Source organism: Penicillium hordei (assembly GCF_028827395.1).
Source record: "Penicillium hordei strain IBT 12815 chromosome Unknown utg000005l_segment0_segment0, whole genome shotgun sequence".
NCBI classification, from domain to species: domain Eukaryota; kingdom Fungi; phylum Ascomycota; class Eurotiomycetes; order Eurotiales; family Aspergillaceae; genus Penicillium; species Penicillium hordei.
The window spans coordinates 948,947-970,507 of record NW_026623146.1 but is presented as its reverse complement, the minus strand read 5'-3'; the positions used below and the strand labels follow the sequence as shown (position 1 = coordinate 970,507).

Genomic DNA, 21,561 nt, shown 5'->3' with positions numbered 1-21,561 from the left:
TTTCCCGGAAGTGAACACCCGGGGACATGCGAGAGAGTCTTCATTGGGCGTGATTACCAACATCCGCTTGTCAGATTGCTTTCTAGGATAGTATCAGTATTTTGTTGCGTGGCTACGGGATCAACCTTAATTTCTCCCTTTTCATCGTGGAATTGGCGCGATAACGATAGTCCACACACCGTGTTTTAGTATATTGGCGGTGTGTGCATAGCTTCTCTTCATGTTTATATCCATTCCTAGATGTACGGTAAACGAGCTGACAGTACGTAAGCAGCTTATATCACGCCTTTGATTTTGGCTATTGGATATTTGTGGGATGTCGTTCGCATTGAATTTTTTTTCTTCCTTTCTTTTCCATCTTACTACATATATCTAGGAGGCCGCGTACAAGTCGGGATTGTTTCAGAGCTTTTTTTTGGATGCCCCATCCGAGGTAGTTTATAGTGGGGGCGTCTGGACGGTGTTGCGCGGATTGGTGATTGGCGAACAATAAAGTCGCTCGATAGAGTATATCAATATTGAAAATTTGAATGATATCTTGATCTTTGTGCAAATTGTAGCGTAACGTTGGGCAAAAGTGATGAATGACGGGACCAACTCGGACCACCACCGCATGTTGTCAGTCCAAGAGAACTAGAGAACTGCCAAAGGCAAAGATCATTGCTAGACGTGGTTAGAGTGTCCGAAATAATAATAACTTATTTAGGGTTCAATCAATCGGGTTTAAGAATCCGAGCAGATCTAGATGCAAAAAAATACCGACATCGCCAAACTGGTCACAGCTCGGAGTGAAGCCGAGAAGTGTTCCACGTGGACCTGAATAGGCTTTTTCTGGGTGCATCCAAGACTTAAAGCGACTTAAAGCGACTTGAAAGAGGCTAGAGAAAGCTAGAATTCACCGACGTAGCCCCGAGTTGGAGTATATTCACAATGCTAAACTCTTTTCAGGATAATACCTATCTTATCTGATGCTGCCCCGCTATGCCAAGTGCCAATAGACTGTCCTTTGCCTTTTTACGTAAGTTCGAGCTGATGAGGGGCTTCGGCCTCTTTCGCCGGGATCAGCTCACCGTAGCACCACTAGGGCTCCACTCTCTCAGTAGACTTTTTTTTTTTTTATCAATCTCCGAGGCCCATAAATAGTAATGGCATGGAAGCTCTTTTGAGTTTGCCTGAAAGTTCTTTATTTTATTTTGAGCTAGGGGCTTTCCATATCATTCCGCCATCGAGTTGTGATGATGGCAGTTGATACTTCGGACTCCAAGTCCGTGGACGCGGTGTCGGCACCTGTCAGTGAAGACATTCGTACTCCATCGGAAGAATCTAGCGATGACTCCGATGGAAAGAAGCCACCGCCGCTTGCTGCAAAGTTAATCGCGGTCGCACTGATATCGTGTATTAGCTTTGGCTCGCACTGGAGCTCTGGCGTGACGGGTGCTATGAAGAGCACAATCAAAAAGGTATTGAAGACTATGGGAATGTCGATTCGCAGGATTCACTGACGGCTTTTGTTTGGCAGCAAATGCATATCGACAATGTTCAATTTTCGCTTTTGGAAGCTAGCGAAGACTTCATGGCCACAGTTCTGCTTTTGATAAGTGGTGTGATCACCGACCGAGTTGGCGGAGCTCGTATGTTGCTGAGTATGTCAAATGAACGAGAGATATACTGACCGGCATTTTCTAGAGATGATCGTTTACGGAAATATCGTCTATACCATCGGTTCTATCCTTGTTGCTGCCGCCGCAACCGTGCGCTCTTTCAACTTCATGATCGGAGGTCGAGTTATCCTCGCACTCGGCGATATCGCCACCCAAATCGCTCAGTATAAGATGTTCTCCTCTTGGTTTCCCCCTAGTAGTGGATTTGCATCTACATTAGGCTTTGAGCTCGCCATCGGCAAGATAGGCGGGTTTGTTGGAAAGTCGACGGCCAATATCATTGCAAAGGTGATTTCTTTTCACCCGGGTTGACTTAGTTAAGCCAATGCTAACAGGCGCATAGAGAACTGGAAACTTTGCCTGGGTCTTTTGGACCTCGGTGTTCATGAATCTCTTCACCAATGTGGCTAGTGCAGGGTTCTGGTTCTTCAACGTGTATTGTAATCGTCACTTCAAGGGACGACGCGATACAGCTACCAAAGAACAACTGACAGAGAAAAACAAAAAGTTCGAATTCCAAAAGCTGTTCGAGCTCCCGTGGATGTTCTGGGCTGTCATGGCCTTCTCTATTTTCCAAACGAGTGCTGCATCAGTATTCAGCCAAAATGCCACCGAGCTGGCCGAGAAGCGATTCAATGTCGATTCCATCAAGGCTGGATGGTATAGTTCACTTTCGCAGTATGCAGGTACGAATATTCCGAGAATGCAAGATGATTGGGAGTGGATATAAGCTGACACGAACCAGGCTTCTTCCTCGTTCCCTGCTTGGGCGTGTTTATCGATGTCCTCGGCAACCGAGCAACTGTCTGTGAGTTTGACCAACGAGACCTAAAGCAAGCTGATACTGACCTCCCTAGTGTTTGTCTGCGGTCTCGGCATGCTGCTGAGTATGGTTCTCATTAATTTTGCAACATCACATGCAGGCACAGGCGCTGCATTCGGCATCTACGCCATTGCCGTGTCCCTCGGACCAACCTCGGTCATCGACAGCATTCGCACCTCGCTATGGCATCAATCGGTCTTTGGGTCTGCGTATGCATTGAAGGTTACCATGAACAATGCGTAAGATTGATCCTATATCCTCCACTGAAAATGTAGTTTGAGACACAAACTGACATTGCAAATCGTAACAGTATGAGCATTATAATTCGGATCATCACGGGAACTTTGCAGGACGCAGATAACAATTCATACCGCCGAGTGGTGCAGGTCTATTTAGTTCTTGCTGCCGGTGCTCTGGTTGTCGGTGCTGCTATCCTGATCGGCTCGTTTTTGACTGATAACCTGGCACCGCTACAGTGGACTCGGCATAAACGGTTGACATCGGGTGCGGCTACCATTGAGCGGATTCGAGAGCACAACTTGGTAACCCTGCGCCAGCGCACTCGGAATATTTCCATAATTTGCTTCGGTGCTCTGATTTTACTGACACTTGGGTCGTGGGTGGCGTATATTTGGGGTGCGGTGACCGGTCATAATTCCTAGTCAGATATAAAGTTTTGGAAGAGCTGAATACAACATATGATTTTTGCGAGGCTTTGATCATCTTGAGTGTTCAGGCCTATGACGGAAGAGATGATTGCATTCTATACAACATATAACACACCATGGGCAGTGTAGTCAAGACTGCCTATATTGTATGACTGCTTCAACAATTCGCCACTGTCGTCATGGGGCTTCCCGGGCCAATTCCAACCCCTGGCAGAAATGACGTATCCTATTCCTTTTTTTTATTTTATTTTATTTTTATTTTTTTTTAAAATGAGGGTAAACATGTGGAAGCCCTAGTTAACAGCTCTTAGTGAAGCTGCCGAGACAGCATGGTTCACATTCCAAGGTTCATGAAGCCAGGATGTAATTAGCAAGTTCTACTAGAACGATCGTGAAGATTCATTGGTCCACTTGGCGTTGATCGAGGTGTCTGACCTACCGTCTCGGAACGCCATAGGACCACCCCACAGCCACTGAAACTTACTCCCCTCCACATCTTGTCTATATCTGTGCTGCTCAGTGGACTCCAATGTTGTACTCCCCAGTCAATATGCTGGTCCAGCGACAGTTGCGCAATCTGGGTGTGCCGATCCCAAGATTCCGTACAATCCCACAAGAGACGCGAAGAAGCAGTGGAGCAGATGTACTCCATATATGACTCTCAATGTGTACCGGGCGCTGGTTCCCACTAATCATCTTCTATGCATTTTCCCTCTCACTGGTCCACCTCGTCAATGCCCGTCCCTATTGTACTTTGACAGGTGGGATTCCTGGATGTGCTTGCCGAACGTTCCACACTCTTCCTTGGAATCCCAATTACGCTTCACCTGACTTGCTGTTCTTGGTGGAGAGTGGTATGTAATTGGGAACTCCCACTTTCCTTATCTCCAATAGTCTGTGACTAATTTAGCTATACTCATCGCTGCGACAAATTCTCATTTTTTAATCACTTCCTTTCTGCATCTTGACCTCTCCTAACCCTCGTCACCCTGCCTCAGTCACCGGAGTGATAGCTTCGTCAGTTTCGAAATTTGAGTCCGAGGATGCAGCACTGTATCTTCACTCTTCCAACGTCAGCGGAAAACCATGGATATTCCTAAGAAACGCGATGATAGTCTACACAATGCAGATCGCAGGGCAAGAGAGCTATACCGCTATTACCAGCCTGCTTCCCAAGCTAAGGCGGTTCCATCTTGGCTTCCTACGAACGATGAATTCCCGTTTTCTGCGATTTCAGAAACTACAATCACCCCACCAATCTCCGAACGATTAGTACCTTCACACGGCAGTGCAACTTTCCGACCAGCGACGGCAACTGGCTCGGAAGCTCTCGTTCTGGGCACCCCGAATAATACAATGACGTCATTTGCCCAGCTAGCGGCCTTGCGATTGAACGTCGAGCGGGTGTTTATCTCTGTTTTGGATCGTGATGTTCAGCACATAGTCGCCGAGGCTACAAAATCGCTCAATTTGAACGATCCGTCAGTTTACGAGGATAATGATAATATCTGGTTGGGGGTATCTAACTCTCGTAAGATATGGAGTGTCTGTAAGGTAAGTTTTGCTCACTCGACGAGCTGACTGATCCGGAGCTATTGTCGGACTCCATCACATTGTTCATTTTTCATGACTCCTCGATCTTGACGCCATTCGACAGGACACTGTTTCACTACCGCCAAACGACCGCGAGAATGCAGACTATCAATTTCTGATCGTGAACGACATGACCGAAAATGAGCGCTACAAACACCTTTCCTTCGTTGAAAAGGACCCCAGCTTCCGCTTTTTTGCCGGAACTCCCTTGACAACCGATAAAAATATCAATCTGGGTTGCCTTTTTGCGCTGGACACGAAAGCCCGAGGTGGATTGTCACCGCTAGAGAAGGATACACTGGGATCTATATCGATGATTGTAATGGATTATTTGAGCGTTTGCAGACAGGCTTGCGAAGGACGACGAGCCGCGCGCCTTTCCCGCGGGCTCAGCTACTTCGTTGAAGGAAGCTCTAGTTTCGTGGATAGTATCGACCAGTCACGCACCGACAGCGTCGGTGCTCCATCACCAACTCCGCCATCTTCCTACAATCGACTAAGTGCCTCTGGTGGCTCTCGTGGACAAAGCTCAGAAAACGCATCGCAAGCACCGTCCAATAGTCCACCGACTGATCGATCACTCAGTAACGACGCGCGTTCCTTCAGCTCTGTCCCGTCCGATCTAAAATCAGACTACGATTCTAAGATGGGCAGTGGTTCAAAACTGGATAGCGGTTCAAAGGTTGAATCGGGCAGTGTAGAGAGTTCTCTGCCAGAATGGCTGACAAGCAGCAGCCGGAATCGACTACCGCCCGATGATTCGCAAGGCAACTCCTGGTGCTTCCGCAGGGCGGCCAATCTCCTCCGTGAGAGTCTTGACCTGAATGGCGACAGTGGGGTCATTTTCCTGGAGGCCAACAATAATCTTTTGACCGATGCCGATATGGGGAGTGATTACTCCGACACAGATGGGCCTGCCTCTGTTCTGTCAGCATCAACAAATGAAGAACCATTTGCTCCCCAGGCAGGCTCGATGGCCACATGCGCTGCGGCCAACTTAGACCGATCTTTCCTACAATTGTTGCTTCGACGCTACCCCAAAGGAAAGCTATGGTCTTTCCACCGCGATGGGCTTATCTCGACTTCAGATGATGACGACCAACAACTCAAAGACAAGGCCCCTCTTGGCACCAGTGCCACCAGTCGGTCCCCACCTAGTGCTGTACAGCCTTCGAAGCCCTTGCGAAAACGGCGGAAAGCTGCCGAGAACTCGGTACTCAACCAATATTTCCCAAATGCGGCGCAAATCATGTTTGTACCATTGTGGAATGCCGTTTCCTCGCAGTGGTTCGGAGGGTGTTTCTGCTGGAGCACAATTGAGACTCAGGTGTTTACCACCTCAGTCGAGCTCAGTTCTGTGCTTGGGTTTTCATCCTCTATCATGGCCGAATATAGCCGCGTTGAATCTCTCATCGCGGATCGCCAGAAGGGTGACTTTATTGGGAGTATCTCGTGAGTTTTGTCTTGGTCATTTGACATACCCCACCGCAGTTACTAACCACCTTCCTTTACTAGACATGAACTTCGTAGCCCCCTTCATGGCATCTTGGCCGCTGCCGAGTTTTTGAACAGCACTCATCTCAATGAATTCCAGGACTCATTGCTTGAGACTGTCAACTCCTGTGGCCGGACATTATTGGATACAATGAACCAGGTACTTGACTTCAGCAAGGTAGTATCTTTGGAACGGACATGGCGGTCAATGAAACGCAAGAAAGAGCCACCACTCGATTTCAAAGGATCTGACAAGCTAGCCCATCACCTGGATACGCTCGTAGCTACCGATGTGGCTATCCTCGCCGAGGAGGTCGTCGAAGGCATCTGTCTTGGCCATGTGTACGGCCAGAGCTCTACTGCTTCAGCTGACCTGCCCGTATTGATGCCACATCAAACAAAGTCGCAGAATCAGCGGTCCAAAGTCGAAGTTATTATCGATATTTCATTCCGGGATTGGGTCTACCGGACTCAGCCGGGCGCTTTGCGCCGCATAATTATGAATCTTTTTGGAAATGCCATGAAATATACAGAATCTGGGCGAGTCACCTTATCATTGGCAGCATCTAGTCAATCTGAAGGACGATCTCGGCGGCAAGGCCTGGAAGACTTGGTCACCCTGACAGTAACCGACACTGGTAAAGGTATATCGGAAGAGTTTCTGCGTGGCAAACTTTACACCCCCTTTGCCCAGGAAGATGCCTTGGCTGTTGGTACTGGACTGGGATTGTCAATTGTTCGCAGCTTGGTCAAGGCTCTGAATGGAAGCATTCGAATCCGCAGCCGTCCAGGGGAGGGTACTGTCGTACATGTATCTCTTCCTCTAGAGCGGCCTGTTGGAAAGGAAAGCCCGGCCATCGAACCATCTGGGCAGCTTATCCAACAGAGAGAAACCTTGACCCAAACTCTTCTCTTACGCGAGCAATACTCTGGTAAACGAGCCTCTATTTGGAGTACTGACCCAACCGACGTGACTACCGACTCTAACTGGTCTGAAATCGCTCGATATATTTCAGACTGGTATGGTATGGAAATCGTCGCATGGAAGCCGGAAGCCCATATTGATCTTGTGCTTATCGATGAAACTGAGTTACCAAACTTCCGCACCATTGCACCCACTGCCACTTTTACTGCTCTTCTCGTCCTATGCCACAAGTCGGTGGATTACACCGAGGCGAAATCCGAGTGGTTGACTCTTGCTTCCTCCGTGAACATCATCCGGCGTCCCTGTGGGCCACACAAATTAGCTCGAAGTGTAATGAGATGTCTGACCCATGGGCAACCGAGATCCGAGACACCAGCCTCCTCTATGCAACCACTGAGTCTACCGCTCCGGCCATCCTCGTTGCCATCTGAACTCGCTTCGCCCCGCATATCCAATGCCGATTCTTGTAGCGCCCCAGGTCTGAATTATCCTGGAATTCGCCCCATGACAATATCACCACTGCAACAACCATCACAAATCACCGCATTACCCGAGGATATTTCAAAATCCCCTTTGCCAGAACCCCTGCTAGAGCGCTCAAGCAAACCTCAGCGACTGGCACGAGTGCTTGTGGTTGATGACAATCGAATAAACCTCAACCTGATGATGACGTTCCTCAAAAAGCGCCAACTGACTGAGCTGGACCCAGCTGAGAATGGCAAATTGGCCGTTGAGGCAGTTGAGCGGATGCAGAGTGGCTATGATATCATCTTCATGGACATGTCTATGCCTGTCATGAATGGGTTTGAGGCTACTCGTGCTATTCGCTCGTTGGAGAGGGATACGGATGGTCGCAAGCCAGCTATCATTATTGCCTTGACTGGACTCAGCAGCTCTCGCGATGAGTCCGATGCTATGGCTTCTGGTGTGGACCTGTTCCTCACCAAGCCGGTCTCTTTCAGAGAAGTAGCACGGCTACTAGATGAGTGGGAAAGGGATGGGATGGTAACAGAACGGAAGATGGCATGTTGAACAGCATGTTTTTGTCCATTTTGATTTGGCGTACAAGCTTGTTTCTTGAAATCTTCGTTTTGGTTGCTGTGATGCATCGCCTTCTCTCTTAACATCTCTGATCTCGACTATATCCCCTTGCTCCTTTCTCACTCCACATCCCAACAAACCGCACACGAACTGTACTACTTTTGTCTGGTTTTCTTTTTGTTTTCTTTTTACTCTATCTAGATGATATTAATCCATCATTGACCTGAATAAGTGATTGGTGTTGGTCATGTTATTATAACATCATCGAATCAGACAATGAACGTGATGATATTTTGGTTTCTTTTCTCTCTCTCTCTACCTCTCCCTTCCAACACACACATTGCAACAACTCCTATTGTTTGACTGTTGATGATTTACACTGCATTATACCAGACAAACGCTAGATATACGGGAAGCGACGGCTAGAGTTGGTATACCTTGTTTTTATACTTTGCTTTCGCTTTTTCTCTTGTTTCTCTTTTCGCTTCTTGCATGATACTCAACATTGCACGGCGTGCAACGATCTACCCGCCTGGTGGTACATGTACATGCGTCTTTTTTTCTTTGGATTTAATTTTGGTGGTTGAAATTTACACGCATATAGATATTTGTTACTTCAGGTAGCGCTGGATCTGGATCGCTCTGCTGACCTTGCGATATGTATACGATTTGGGATGAGGCAAGACGGCGTCAAAAAATCATGAAAAAAAAACATGGTCACATTCGGTTCTAATATGTGAATTCAATATACATACTTCTCATCAATAATTACGCATCTTGTGCTTCGTATTGTTCTACAAGCCGCAATCGGGACATCTTCTGGCCTGGATAGCGAGTGAGCTGGTGTGGCTTGCTTGATTGATTGTCACATAGTTCTTCACTTTCTCTGGCGCTAGCAGTGCAGGCCAGTGTCACCTTTGAGAGAACTTAGACTCTCGGTGATCGGTGATCGACTTTGGAAACCGCGTTGGCAATACCCGACGACTGTGCATTGGGATAGCGCGAGATTAGAAGCATCAGCTGGTGAGTAATTGTCAGTATCCATCTAGTGAATCCATCTAGTGAATAGAAATTGAAGACATGGACATACCTGTGAATTCCTGCATAATGAACGATTTACTCTCCGGGTGTGTATGACGGAGTCAGGTTGAGGCTGTAAAGGCGATTGGAGTTATAGAACAGAACGTCGGCAGCTACCTTCATGGCCTGAGTCGCAGTGAAGTCGCTCTGCTGAACATAATCGACGAGTACCTATAAGACAGAAAATAAGCATCAGTCAAGGCTAGTAGAAAGAAGGCTTGTAACTAACCATCTCAAGAGCCTGGCGGAACTGCTGATTAGCCAACCAAAACGTCTCCGGGTGAAATTGGCCACCAGTACTCCAGAGCAGACGGTTGGTAGGCGCCATCTCCAAACTCTCTCTCAGGACCTTAGTCTGCGCCTCGCGGCTAACCATGGGAAACACCTTCCCAAGATCAAGATAGACATTGGGGTAAGCAGCAGCGAGATAACCCGCTTCGCGCGTGTAAGGGTATCCAGCATGCAACAACACAATATCCGCACTAGCGTACTGCGCGATTAAAGGCTGCAGACAAGCAGGGTTCGCCCGCAAAAGATTAATCCGATCATCTCCCAAGCCAGTGTGAAACAGCAAAGGTTTCGCAACGCCGGCTTTCTTCTTAAATGAGATCGCTTTCAGCGTCTGCTGGACAATCCAATCACAGATCTGTTTATCATTGACCTCGAACCCAGACCTGGTTGTTCCAGAATCGAGGATGCGAATCAATGACCCACCGAGTGTGGTATCATCAGAAGAATACGGATCCACATCTAATCCGGTCCGACAGGAAATTTCCGATTTGAAAGCAACGATATTGGCATCATCCAAAGCCTCACCGAGAGCATCCTGGAACATCTGTCGGAAATTGTTCCAGACTGATTCGCCGTTCTTGCGCGCGTTGGAGACCTGCAGGATTGTGGACTCGGCCAGGGCTTCGATTTGCACAATTCGCTTTGTCGGCGAGACAGTGAAGCTATCGTGCCAGGTTGAAGGTTCGATATCCTCGTCGTCCCTGAGGTAGTTATCGAGGAGCAATGCGTGCGTGCCTGATAGAGACTTTCGGATCAAGTCGTCGTAGTCTTCTCGCACGCTTTGATCGTGGGCGGATTGGATGTCATTCCAATTTTCGCAGGCGCGGCCGTATAGCTTGGAGAGCTGGGTTATGGCCCGCAGTGAGGGGAGGGTGGTGCGGGCATTTTCTAGGGCCCGACCGTCTGCTGAGGAGGTGATGGCCTCGATTGGGTAATTGTCGTAGTCGGTGGCTGACTCGCGGTTCAATAGGTTGTGCGCATGGTGGTCGATGAGTGGGTGGGACTGAATCAGGTTTCGTAGAGGACTAAGGTTGTCCATAATGACAATATTGAAGATGTGTGCAGTGAAGAAAATCTGATATTGAAAAGATCTCCCCAGATTGTGTATAGCCAATCAGAACATCCATTTCGATCTACAATGGAAGTAAAGTGGATTCAGTTGACCAGTCACATTGAAGCAAATACAATATTCATAAGTTTCATTTCAATCTGGTAGAGATGATCTATACAGATCATGGAATGCTCAATATTGCCCTTCAATTGTCAAAGTGCCCGTTTTGGTAACCAAGTACTCATTGACAGCCACGTCCTTCCCACTCTCTTTGCCATAACCAGACTCCTTGAGACCACCGAAAGGCGACTCGGCAGCCGATGAATTGCCTGTGCGAGTGAATTAGACTTGTTATTCGTAGAAATATTAGTAGAAAACTCACCTGTGTTCATTCCAATCATTCCCGCCTCCAAGTTCTCCAAGAGACGCCACATGCGATCGATGTTCTTCGTGAAAGCATAACTAGCCAGACCCATGCTGGTATCATTAGCCAGCTTGACAGCCTGCTCCTCGGTCTCGAACCGGTAAAGTGCAGCAATAGGCGCAAACGATTCTTCTTGCGAGATGAGCATCTCCTCCGTCATTCCCGAGAGAATAGTAGGCTCGAAGAAATAACCGGGCTTCGACGCCACAGGATTACCACCCAAGATAACATCAGCACCGAGCCGACGAGCATCCTCAACCTGCGCAGAGGCCTTGTCAATACTCCGCGGCGTCGTCAACGGCCCCATCGTGGTACCATTCACGGCACCATGGCCAACAACAATTGCAGCAGTGCGCTCCTTCAGAAGAGCAGCAAAGCGATCATAAATCCCGGCCTGCACATAGATCCGATTGGCAGTGATACAAGCCTGGCCGGCATGACGCCATTTCAGCAACATAAGCTGCTCGACCGCCTGGTCAAGATTGGCATCGTCGAAAACAAGGAAAGGACAATTTCCGCCCAGCTCGAGAGTCAATTTCTTAAGACCATGTGCACAGTGCGAAGCAACCAACTTACCCACCCTCGTCGAACCTGTAAAAGTCACTTTCTTAACAAGCGGGTGCTTGCACAACGCCTCACTCAGCGCAGGTGTGTTCTCCAAATCCGTAGTAAGCACATTCAATACACCAGCAGGGATACCAGCCCGCTGCGCCAGTTCTGCCAACACGAGCGCAGAAATCGGCGTCTCGGGACTAGGCTTAACAACCATCGTACAGCCAGCCGCCAGCGCGGCACCGACTTTCCGCAAAACCATGGCAATGGGGAAGTTCCATGGGACGAGGGCGGCTGCTACGCCGATCGGTTGCTTGATAGTGAACAAGCGACGGTTCGGCGCGGCCGCCGTTGATACACTACCCTGGATGCGCTCTGCTTCTCCGGCGAACCACCATAGGAAGCCGAGGGAGTAGTCGATCTCGCCGTATGCTTCTGCCAGCGGTTTGCCGGTTTCATGGGTTACGATCTGAGCGAGGTCGTCGCGGGCTGCGACAGTCAGGTTGTGCCATTCGAGTAGCCACTTTGCGCGCTGGCGCGGGTTGACTTTGCGGAATTGCTCGAAGGCTGCATGGGAGTTTTCAACGGCGGCAGAGACATCTTCTGCTGCGTTTGCAGGGCAGCTGGCCCATGCTTTGTCGGTGCCGGGGTCTGAGGGGGATATGTTAGCTGTGGTCTTTATGTTGGATGTAGAGCTTGAAGTGACTTACCGAGGACTTCAAAGCGCTTTCCGCTCTTTGCGCCGACCCATTTGTCGCCGATTATGGAGTCAAATTTCAGCAGACTGGGATCCGCTAGCTGTAGAAAATCGAGTTAGCGTTTTGTTCAACGCTTCGGACATCTCGCCGATTACCCCGCGGGACAGGAATAGAGGGATAGAAGCCATACCTTGAATGGTAGCTCATACTGAGTCGCCATATTGATGAATAAAAAAAATGATTTGAATATCAGATCAGGGTAGAATAACTAAATTCACCGACAAGTGATGTTTATAAGAAGAGGGGAAACCACATACCCTTTATATACCCTGGAGGTGACCCCTCATCCGAAATTGGAGTAGATCCTCGGCCCATTTTGATATCCTTCTTCTTCAAGTAGGCTATTGGCTATTGGCTATTTGCATAAAAAATCGTATATATGTGAAGTATTAAACCAAACTATCAACACTAGCCGGTCTGCCTTCTTGCGACCGACCATCCATTCTAGGCTCCATACTATATCCGACCGAGATATCAGTCGTCTTCATAATCCCCTTACCATCATCACTTAAACTCCCGTTAGAACTATCCCCACCACGCTTATACTTACGCATCTCAAAATCTCCAGCAATATCAACACGCGGCCCGCCTAGCGGATCCGCCATCTCGTAATCCGCGCCGGGGACGGAGTACGCTGATGGCTGGGTGTGTGAGGTAGACTTGGACTTGAAGATATTCGAGCGGAGTCTGCGCGACCCAACGCCGCTTCCGGAGCCAGTACCGGCGCCGTATGTGGATTTCCCGTTACGCGAGCTGCCGAGAATTCTGGGGAGGAACCTGCTGCTGATGGCTTTCAGGGATGGACCGCAGGCTGTTACCACGGCGATGTTTACTTCGACAGCCGAGCTGCAGAATCCGATCGAGTAGGTTGGGTCTGGGTTTGGAGTGTGGGAGAGGAATCCTTGGGCGAGGATTACGATGCGCCAGACTCCAATGGCGGTTGCGCTGTGCGTTGGACGGGTTGTTAGATTATTGTAGAACGGGTTGGATTTGGGGATTTACTTACACTCCACCTAGGCATAGGATGATACACACAGCGATCTTACGGCGGACGGGCATTTGCAGGCGCGCGGTGATTATGATCGGGATTGAGAGGACCATTATATCGGTGAAGAGATTTAGCGCTGCGGTTGAGACGTAGAACGCGCCTTGGTTGATGCATTTCCCGCCCGGGATCGTCATGTCGTAGACGTATGCTACTGGGTTGCATTGGAAAATGTCGACGAGGAGGACAGCGGTGAAAAGGCTGGTTACTATGGCGAAGGAGCTCCAGATGAGGTATTTGATCACCCGTGAGCGTGAATCGAGTCGGCGCAGGAATAACAAGATCGACAGTTTTACCACGGTCAAGGCTGGATTGTAGAGGAGTTGATTTGCGAAGTTCCACTGTTTTTTTTTTGTGAGTCTCTCTGGTCTACGATGGGAGGTGTGTAGTAGACTCACATTCAGCCCAGGTCTGGGATTGTAGTGTTTGGGAACATCCCAGATGTGAATGCCGACATAGTTGGTTTTGATGTCTGGTTTTGCTCAAATTAGCGGTTGTTCGCTTTATACCTCTTAACTGAATCACTTACAGAACCACGAGGTAACAGATTGGGAGAGAGCGATGATCTAGGAAAAGACATGTTTAGCATACACTCTTCAAAGATCCGGAGATCTGAAAATCGTACATATCCCACGACGATTAAATAGTCATCTATAAGGAGCGTCGTTAGCAACTACTTCTAACAGTCCAAGTCTAGTATCGATCTGGAGTACGGGAGGATTGGTTCCATACCGATTGTCAGTGCCGATCGTGATAACCATCGGCTCCAGAGCCGAAGTAGAACTGTAATGCCACCCAGAATCGTGAATGCGACCACGATACCTAGGGCGGTTCTTTGATAATGGTCGTCAATCATCGTGCATTCCCCCCAGAAGAGCGTCAGATTTCTCGAACAGCCTGCCCCCTCAATCTTAAGATGCATGATTGTTATTGTGGTCACCATAGCCAGTCAGGGTCGGCAACAAAGGTCCACTTCTTTGGCTTTAGTTCTCTGGATTCGGGCGCCCTTCCAGACCTTTCATGACAAACACATTATTGGTTCAACCGATTTGGGTGGTGGTCTTCCGTCTCCCAATTGGTTCCATGTCCGTTGACGCCGGTAATTAAGAGGAGAGCCAATAATGGATGGCGTGCAAAGGCTTAATGCGTCCATTTAGATTGGAGTGATGTTCTGGCCCCAATTCTAGCCGAAAAGCCAGGTCATTTGTCACCTCGCTGTCGTCTGAGTGGTCGATTGTTGAATCGTACTCCGTACGATTAATGTAAGTTCCAAAGCCCCAGCCTCTAGAAATTATTCATAACACGGAGCAATATCCGAGTCAACAGCTAGTGCAGAGAACAGTCGGCTCTTGGAAACTAGTGGGGAACTTAGTTGTTCTTGCAGCGTTAGATGCAGCTCATCCTTGCAAGGGGGCGAAAAGGGGGAGTACACGAGAACTCCCTCAATTATACATTCATGGCGGTATTAAACATTGGATAAGTACCTAATCCCACCAATCAGTAAAGTAATGTGTGCAAAGGTACATTCTATGAAGGATCAAACCTTAGCGACGCCATGAAATGAGTGCATTGATTGGTTTAAGAGCTGAATGTCTCGGATATAACATTTGGCCCCCACGATGAAATTATTCTGCTTCATCGGTTAGCAGACTTGTATTATTATTATTATTTTGTGTTCACTCTTGGCCAAATTAGATGAAATGCAGCATTCTCCTAGTCCCTTGCCTCACGGGTTTCTCATTGCCCAGCCAGCAGATCGGATCTACTTAAGTGGAGCATAGTGGATCACGAATGATGGAGAGGAAGAATGGACTCGGATTAGACCAAATGGTGGCCTCATTAGAGTCAAGCCGAGAAGAAAGACCGTATTCGCGTGTACAAGTAGCGCTTGCGCCATAACGATTACGAGGCACTGAATAGAAGGAAACTAATGGCGACAATCTCAGTCGATGTATTCTCCAATAACATCGGGCGTAACAGATAAAGCGTGGCTTAGAAAATTCCGAGAGATCCGGAGCAAACGCTCCATCTGGCTCTAGCTTCATCTTCTAGTCCTCGTTGGAAGAGACGCGCGAGAGTGGAGTGGGAGAGGGCTTGAGACACTGTAAATTGCCGTGGGGCGAGGTAGCAAGCTTTTCCTCTTGGATGTCAACATCATGATAAACGGAAGTATGTACTATTCACGTTAGGTACTCCATACATCGTACTAGGTACACCTTAAGCTAGGGAACGTCGGGAATTTGATTTAAAAATCCAAGTTAGCCACTTTTCTCAGTCCTCCCGATCTCGGGTATAGCTTCTTCCCTTTCACACGCTCACCATGGCCCCTTCGTTCATGACGGGCATTTTGATCGGTGCTCTCCTACTAGTAACACCTGGAGAAGCCCTTGTCGGACAGGTTTCACCTGCCTCTATAGCTGGTGCACCGCTATTTGACAGCGAAAAGCTCCAATTGACAGATCGTGACATTGCGAAGCTCAGCCCTAACCAGTCAGCCCTGGTTAAATTTGGGAGTCATGGCGCTTATAAGCCCACGCGCCCTACAAGAAAATGCAAGGTTTTCCCTGGTGACCACCAATGGCCATCGCAGTCTGCATGGTCGGCCTTGGATAACCTCCTAGGCGGTGCGCTCATTAAGACAGTGCCCCTGGCAGCGTCTTGCTATTCTTCATGGCCGGAATACGACAGCGAGGAGTGCGCAAGAATCAGCTCGCAGTGGACCGATTCTCATCTTCAGTTAGTAAACCCTGTGTAGGGTACATATACATTATATATACTGACTCCATTAGTGCTGCGGACCCGGCATCGGCAATGTGGCCATTGTTTGAGGGAAGAAGCTGCCTGCCCACTACCAATTCCTCTGCATCTTGCACGGTGGGTGGCTACAGCAGCTATGCTGTGAATGTCAGCAATGTGGCTCAGATCCAGCTTGCTGTCAACTTTGCACGCAATGCAGACATCCGTCTGGTCGTTAAGAACACCGGCCATGACTTCAATGGAAAATCAACCGGTGCTGGTGCTTTGGGTATTTGGACCCACAATCTCAAGGAATTTGAATACTATGAGAAATATTGTGGTTCGGGCTACCAGGGCCCAGCTGTTAAGATTGGGTCAGGTGTGCAGGCCTTTGAGGTCTATGAAAAGGGCCAGGAACTTGGATTCACTGCTATTGGTGGTGAAGGCAAGGTGAGTTGATCATTTCAATATCAATATTTACACAAAAAGTCTGACTGTATTAGACTGTCGGTGTTGCCGGTGGCTACGTTCTCGGCGGCGGCCACTCACCCATGTCCAGCGTGTACGGCTTGGCTGCCGACCAAGTTTTGGCTCTTGAGGTCGTACTGGCCAATGGACGCTTCGTCACAGTGACCGAAGAAAGTGACAGCGATCTATTCTGGGCTCTGCGTGGTGGCGGCGGTGGTATGTTTGCTCTCGTATTCTCTTCTCGAGATTTAGTTTAACAGATTCCCACCAGGAACCTACGGAGTTGTCACTTCGCTGATCTCTCGTGTGTACCCCAAAGTCGGTGTGACCGTCTCGACATTCAACTTCTCTACTAGCAAGAATGTCTCTGTGGAAACCTTCTGGGCTGGCGTCCGATCATACTTGTCGCGTTTCCCAGCCCACGCCGACGCTGGTACCTACGCCTACTTTTGGGTGTTGCCGACAGGCCCTGGCGCCTTCACCTTCATGATGAACCCCTTCTTCGCTGTCAATCACACTGTGGACGAGTTTAATGCTCTAGTCAAGCCGTGGTATGATGACCTCCATGATCTGGGCATCTCATTCCAACCAAACACAACCTACTACGACAACTTCCACGACGCCTGGAACGCCGGATTCCCCCTCGAAATAGTCGCCTCATCGACCATGATGACCGGCTCTCGCCTCTTCCCACGCGCAAATTGGGAAACCCCCACCTTACTAAATGCGACCTTCAATGCCCTGCGTGCCACAATCACTGACGGCTTCGCATTGCTCGCATTCAACATGAAAGCCGAGCTGCAGGAGGGCTTCACTCCGAACTCGGCAAACCCGGCGTTCCGCCAGACTCTGATGCACGCCATCACATCCACATCCTGGACGAATACCACCTCCAATGCCGATATTAAAGTCAAGATGAATGGCCTCACCAAGGTTGTCGGCAAGTGGCGTGCTGTCTGCCCTGACTCTGGCGCGTACATGTCCGAGTCGGATATCCAGGAGCCGCACTTCCAGCAGGCTTTCTATGGTACCAATTACGACCGCTTGTATAGCCTGAAGCAACGGTATGACCCTACTGGCCTATTTTATGCGCCTACTGGTGTTGGAAGTGAGGATTGGGTTGTGAAGAGCCTTGACGGTCTTCCGGATCAGAATGGTCGGCTGTGCCGTGTTTGAGATGATGGCATGTATATTAGAATCTAAATATGTACAGTGAATCATTTATAGAAATTATTTATGTACAGAACAAGTATAAAAGGGTTCCTTTTGCGGATGAGCAATAATTACCGGTGCCTTATCCATCTCGGGTATCCGAGCCATCAACCCCAAACAGGGCTGGTCTCATGCCATATGGCGAAGTTGTTAAACACCGCACCTATCATTGAGATACAGCCTAATTTGACCAACGCTCACATGAGCCCTAAATTGGTACTTGGAAAATAGGATGGATATCCAAAACCGGGGGAAAGTGTTTTCCGGGGGCATCAAGTCGGAAACCCGGAAAAGCACCCGCGATGCGTGGGATTACCCCAACGTGGGGCTTTTCCGCCAGATATAAAACCATCTCGAGCGAATGAACTACTAACTATAATTTACACAACCATCATGGCTACAATAACTATTACGACAACTGAAGCGGGCGTACAGCCACTCCAGACCAAAGATATCGCGACTCGGCTATTGAACGGCACGCTTCACTCCCAGTGGCCAGCGTTTGAACAATTTGCAACCATCGATGGCCTTTTGAAATCCCATGCTGCTCAGCCAGATGAGGCACAACGGCCTCTAATATGCTACCCAATTCGAGGAGCGGCTGATTTCGAGGATCATACAGCGGGAGACATCGATCGGTACACTGATGTCGCTGTTCGCTTTTACATGCAGCAAGGACTTGTACCAGCAGTAAGAAGAAACCCATATTTTTGTGTCAACATCCACTAATCATCCCTTAGGACCCAAGCCTCGAACAAGCGCCTGTTGTCGCTATGCTAGCTGGATCTAGCTTTGAGGTCGTGGTGACTTTCTTCGCGCTGAATCGCCTTGGCTATGCTGTGCTTTTCTTGTCTACACGTCTCACAGCCCCAGCTTATGCCCGGCTAATGGACATGGCAAATTGCAGTCATATTATCAACACCAAGCAGTTCCAGCAAATTGTAACTGATATTTGTACCGAACGTCCCGGTTGCAGTAGCTTCTCTCTACTGCAGAGGAAGGACTGGTTCAACCGTCCCGTTAGCAACCCTCGCTTTGAACGCCCCGGTGCAAATCCCTCACGAGAAGGCAAGAAGATTGCCTGGATCCTACATTCTTCTGGGAGTACCGGTTTCCCGAAGCCCATCTTCCTTACCAACCTTCAAACGCTAGCCAATTTCCGCAAGAGCTTCGGCCTGCGCCTCTTCACTATCAGCCCACTCTTCCACTCTCATGCTCTGATGGAGCTTGGACGAGCATTGTTTACAAGAGCACCAGCGTACCTGGGAAATCATTCTCTTCCAGTCACATACCAAAATCTCTTCGATGCGCTCCAGGTGGCCAAGCCGCAGCAAATCAGCGCTGTGCCATATGTGATCAAACTACTGGCAGAAAAGCAAGAAGGCATCCAAGCATTGGCCCGCCCGCAGCTCGTCCTGTATGGTGGCTCCAGCTGCCCAGACGATCTTGGCGACCGTCTTGTGGCACAGGGCGTCAATCTGGTCGCTAATTATGGAGCGACGGAGACAGGACAGATCATGACGTCTTTCCGAGCTCCGGAAGATAAGGAGTGGCAATATATGCGACTGCACCGTCCTGTTGCAGACCTCACTTTGATGGATGAGATCTCGCCTGGGGTTTTTGAATGTGTTGCATTAGACGGCCTGCCGAGCAAGGGTCCTTCGAACTCAAAGCCACCGTATAACGCAAAGAACCCAGAGAACTCTTTCAGGACAGCCGATTTGTTCACCAGGCACCCGGATCCAGAGAAGAGCAATTATTATAAGTATTTGAGTCGGCTGGATGATCGAATCACGTTGGTCAATGGTGAAAAGGTGCTTCCTATTCCAATTGAAGGCCGCGTTAGAGAAGAGCCTATCGTGAGTGACTGCGTTGTGTTCGGCTTCCAGCGAACTGTGCCTGGGGCTTTGATTTTCCGCGCGCCTGGTAAGGTGCCTCACTTGAGCGACGACGAATTCTTGGAAGCTATCTGGCCAGCTGTTGAAGCGGCAAATGCTCGGGCCGAGACGTTCTCCCGTATCCCGAAGGAGCTCGTCGTGATCAAGGGTGCTGATGTCGTGTACCCTAGAACTGACAAAGGAACGTGTATACGCGCGCAGGTCTATCAGCAATTCGAGGAGGATATCAAGCAGGTATATGCCAGGTTCGAAGGGAGTGGCCAGAAAAGAGGTTACCTCGCGCTCAGCGTTACAGAATTGGAGGATTGGCTCCTTTCAAGATTCAGCGAAGACTTGGGCGTAGAGATACCCAGCGCTGAGGCCGACATCTTCTCGGCTGGAATCGACAGCTTGCAGACAACACAAATTTGGAGGTGTATCATGCGTGATATTGATGTTGGTGAGCAGGCAGATCAGCTTTCGCAGAACATTGTGTTCGAGAAAGGCACTGTCAACGCACTTGCGAAGCACCTCTACCAACTGCGAACTGGTGAAGGATTTGAGAAGGAGGATGAGCTTGAGTCCATGCGTGAAATGATCGAAAAGTACTCCCACTTCACTCAACATTTCCCAACCATCATCCAAACACCAGAAACAGAGGTGGTAATGGTGACCGGTGCAACCGGAAATTTGGGAGCCTTCATTGTCTCAGAATTATTGAAACGGCCAACAATCTCCGAAGTTTGGGCAGTCGTGCGTGCACCAGGACAAGCAGCGGCAGGAGCTCGTCTCTATAAATCGCTAGCTGATCGCAATATCGTTCTCACTGATACCGAAGCCGCAAAGCTCCATGCCGTCCCTGGCGACATATCTCAGTCCAATCTCGGTCTCAAAGACCACGATCTGCAACACTTACTCTCCTCTCTGACATGCGTTATCCACAGCGCCTGGGCCGTGAACTTCAACCTGGGTGTACGATCCTTCGAGCAGCAGCATATCCGCGGAACATACAACCTCATCAACCTCTGCCTGCGCTCCCGCCTACCCTCACCAGCCCGCTTCTTCTTCTGCTCAAGTGTAAGCGCTGCAAGCAATACCCCCAAACCAGCCTCGATTCCCGAGACCGTGATTGAAAACTTGGACCACGCACAAAAAACGGGCTATGGAAGATCAAAGCTGGTAACAGAACACATCACCCGCAACGCTATGCGCCAGACAGGTATGCAAGCCCGCGTTCTGAGAATCGGTCAGCTTGGCGGCGACACAGCTAGCGCGCAATGGAATGAGACGGAGGCTGTTGCGCTCATGTTCCGGAGTGCGTTGACGACAGGTGCATTGCCGGAACTTAATGAGCGGGTGAGTTGGTTGCCTGTTGATCAATGTGGTCAGGCTATTTCGGATATTGCCATGAATGGCGCTGGGTCTTCCAATGTCAACTTGGTGTACCATTTGGTTAATCCGAAGGCTTTTAGCTGGAGGGGAGATTTGCTTCCTGCTTTGAGGGAGAGATCAGTCTTACCGGACTTTGAGGTTGTGTCTCCGCAGGAGTGGTTGAAGAGATTGGAGAGTAGTGAGCAGGATCCAGAGAAGAATCCAAGTGTTAAACTTGTTGATTTCTGGAGGTCTAAGTATCAAAGTCATGGCCAGCCGAAGACAGATGGCCCTGGTGCAGGAAAGGAGGGGAATGGGGAGGTTGGACTTGCATTTGAAACTGAGCACACAGTTCAAGACTGCCCCTTTTTGGCTCTTGTGGAGGACCCCATTGCTGGTGGTTTGATACAGAGGTATATTGAGTCGTGGATGAATCGATGGACAACATAGTACTGAACGGAGAATAGAAGGATGATTTGAATTTTTGTCGT

General features: G+C 49.2%; 5 protein-coding genes across 5 annotated transcripts; 4 read left to right on the top strand and 1 right to left on the bottom strand.

Moving 5' to 3' along the window:
* Positions 1–1,238: 1,238 nt before the first annotated feature.
* N7537_009318 (putative MFS transporter) lies at positions 1,239–3,146 on the top strand (the record flags this gene model as incomplete). The annotated part of the gene is made up of 7 exons (XM_056900372.1): positions 1,239–1,460; positions 1,520–1,631; positions 1,687–1,949; positions 2,005–2,347; positions 2,407–2,469; positions 2,519–2,723; positions 2,795–3,146. 7 exons carry the CDS (start codon positions 1,239–1,241, stop codon positions 3,144–3,146), a joined length of 1,560 nt encoding a protein of 519 aa, XP_056749040.1.
* A 1,092-nt stretch (positions 3,147–4,238) lies between these two features.
* On the top strand, positions 4,239–8,196 carry N7537_009317 (uncharacterized protein; the record flags this gene model as incomplete). Its single annotated transcript, XM_056900371.1, has 3 exons — positions 4,239–4,706; positions 4,810–6,197; positions 6,261–8,196. 3 exons carry the CDS (start codon positions 4,239–4,241, stop codon positions 8,194–8,196), a joined length of 3,792 nt encoding a protein of 1,263 aa, XP_056749039.1.
* A 1,125-nt stretch (positions 8,197–9,321) lies between these two features.
* N7537_009316 (putative succinate-semialdehyde dehydrogenase) lies at positions 9,322–14,328 on the bottom strand (the record flags this gene model as incomplete). Its single annotated transcript, XM_056900370.1, has 11 exons — positions 9,322–9,456; positions 9,515–10,651; positions 10,862–10,956; positions 11,010–12,254; positions 12,314–12,401; positions 12,757–13,306; positions 13,368–13,747; positions 13,805–13,878; positions 13,936–13,972; positions 14,032–14,057; positions 14,139–14,328. The coding sequence occupies 11 exons, from the start codon at positions 14,326–14,328 to the stop codon at positions 9,322–9,324; spliced, it is 3,957 nt and encodes a 1,318-aa protein (XP_056749038.1).
* Positions 14,329–15,726: 1,398 nt separating this feature from the next.
* Positions 15,727–17,786, top strand: N7537_009315 (FAD-dependent oxidoreductase; the record flags this gene model as incomplete). The annotated part of the gene is made up of 4 exons (XM_056900369.1): positions 15,727–16,142; positions 16,196–16,592; positions 16,646–16,826; positions 16,882–17,786. 4 exons carry the CDS (start codon positions 15,727–15,729, stop codon positions 17,784–17,786), a joined length of 1,899 nt encoding a protein of 632 aa, XP_056749037.1.
* A 429-nt stretch (positions 17,787–18,215) lies between these two features.
* Positions 18,216–21,520, top strand: N7537_009314 (putative NRPS-like enzyme; the record flags this gene model as incomplete). The annotated part of the gene is made up of 2 exons (XM_056900368.1): positions 18,216–18,512; positions 18,563–21,520. The coding sequence occupies 2 exons, from the start codon at positions 18,216–18,218 to the stop codon at positions 21,518–21,520; spliced, it is 3,255 nt and encodes a 1,084-aa protein (XP_056749036.1).
* Between the last annotated feature and the right edge of the window lie 41 nt (positions 21,521–21,561).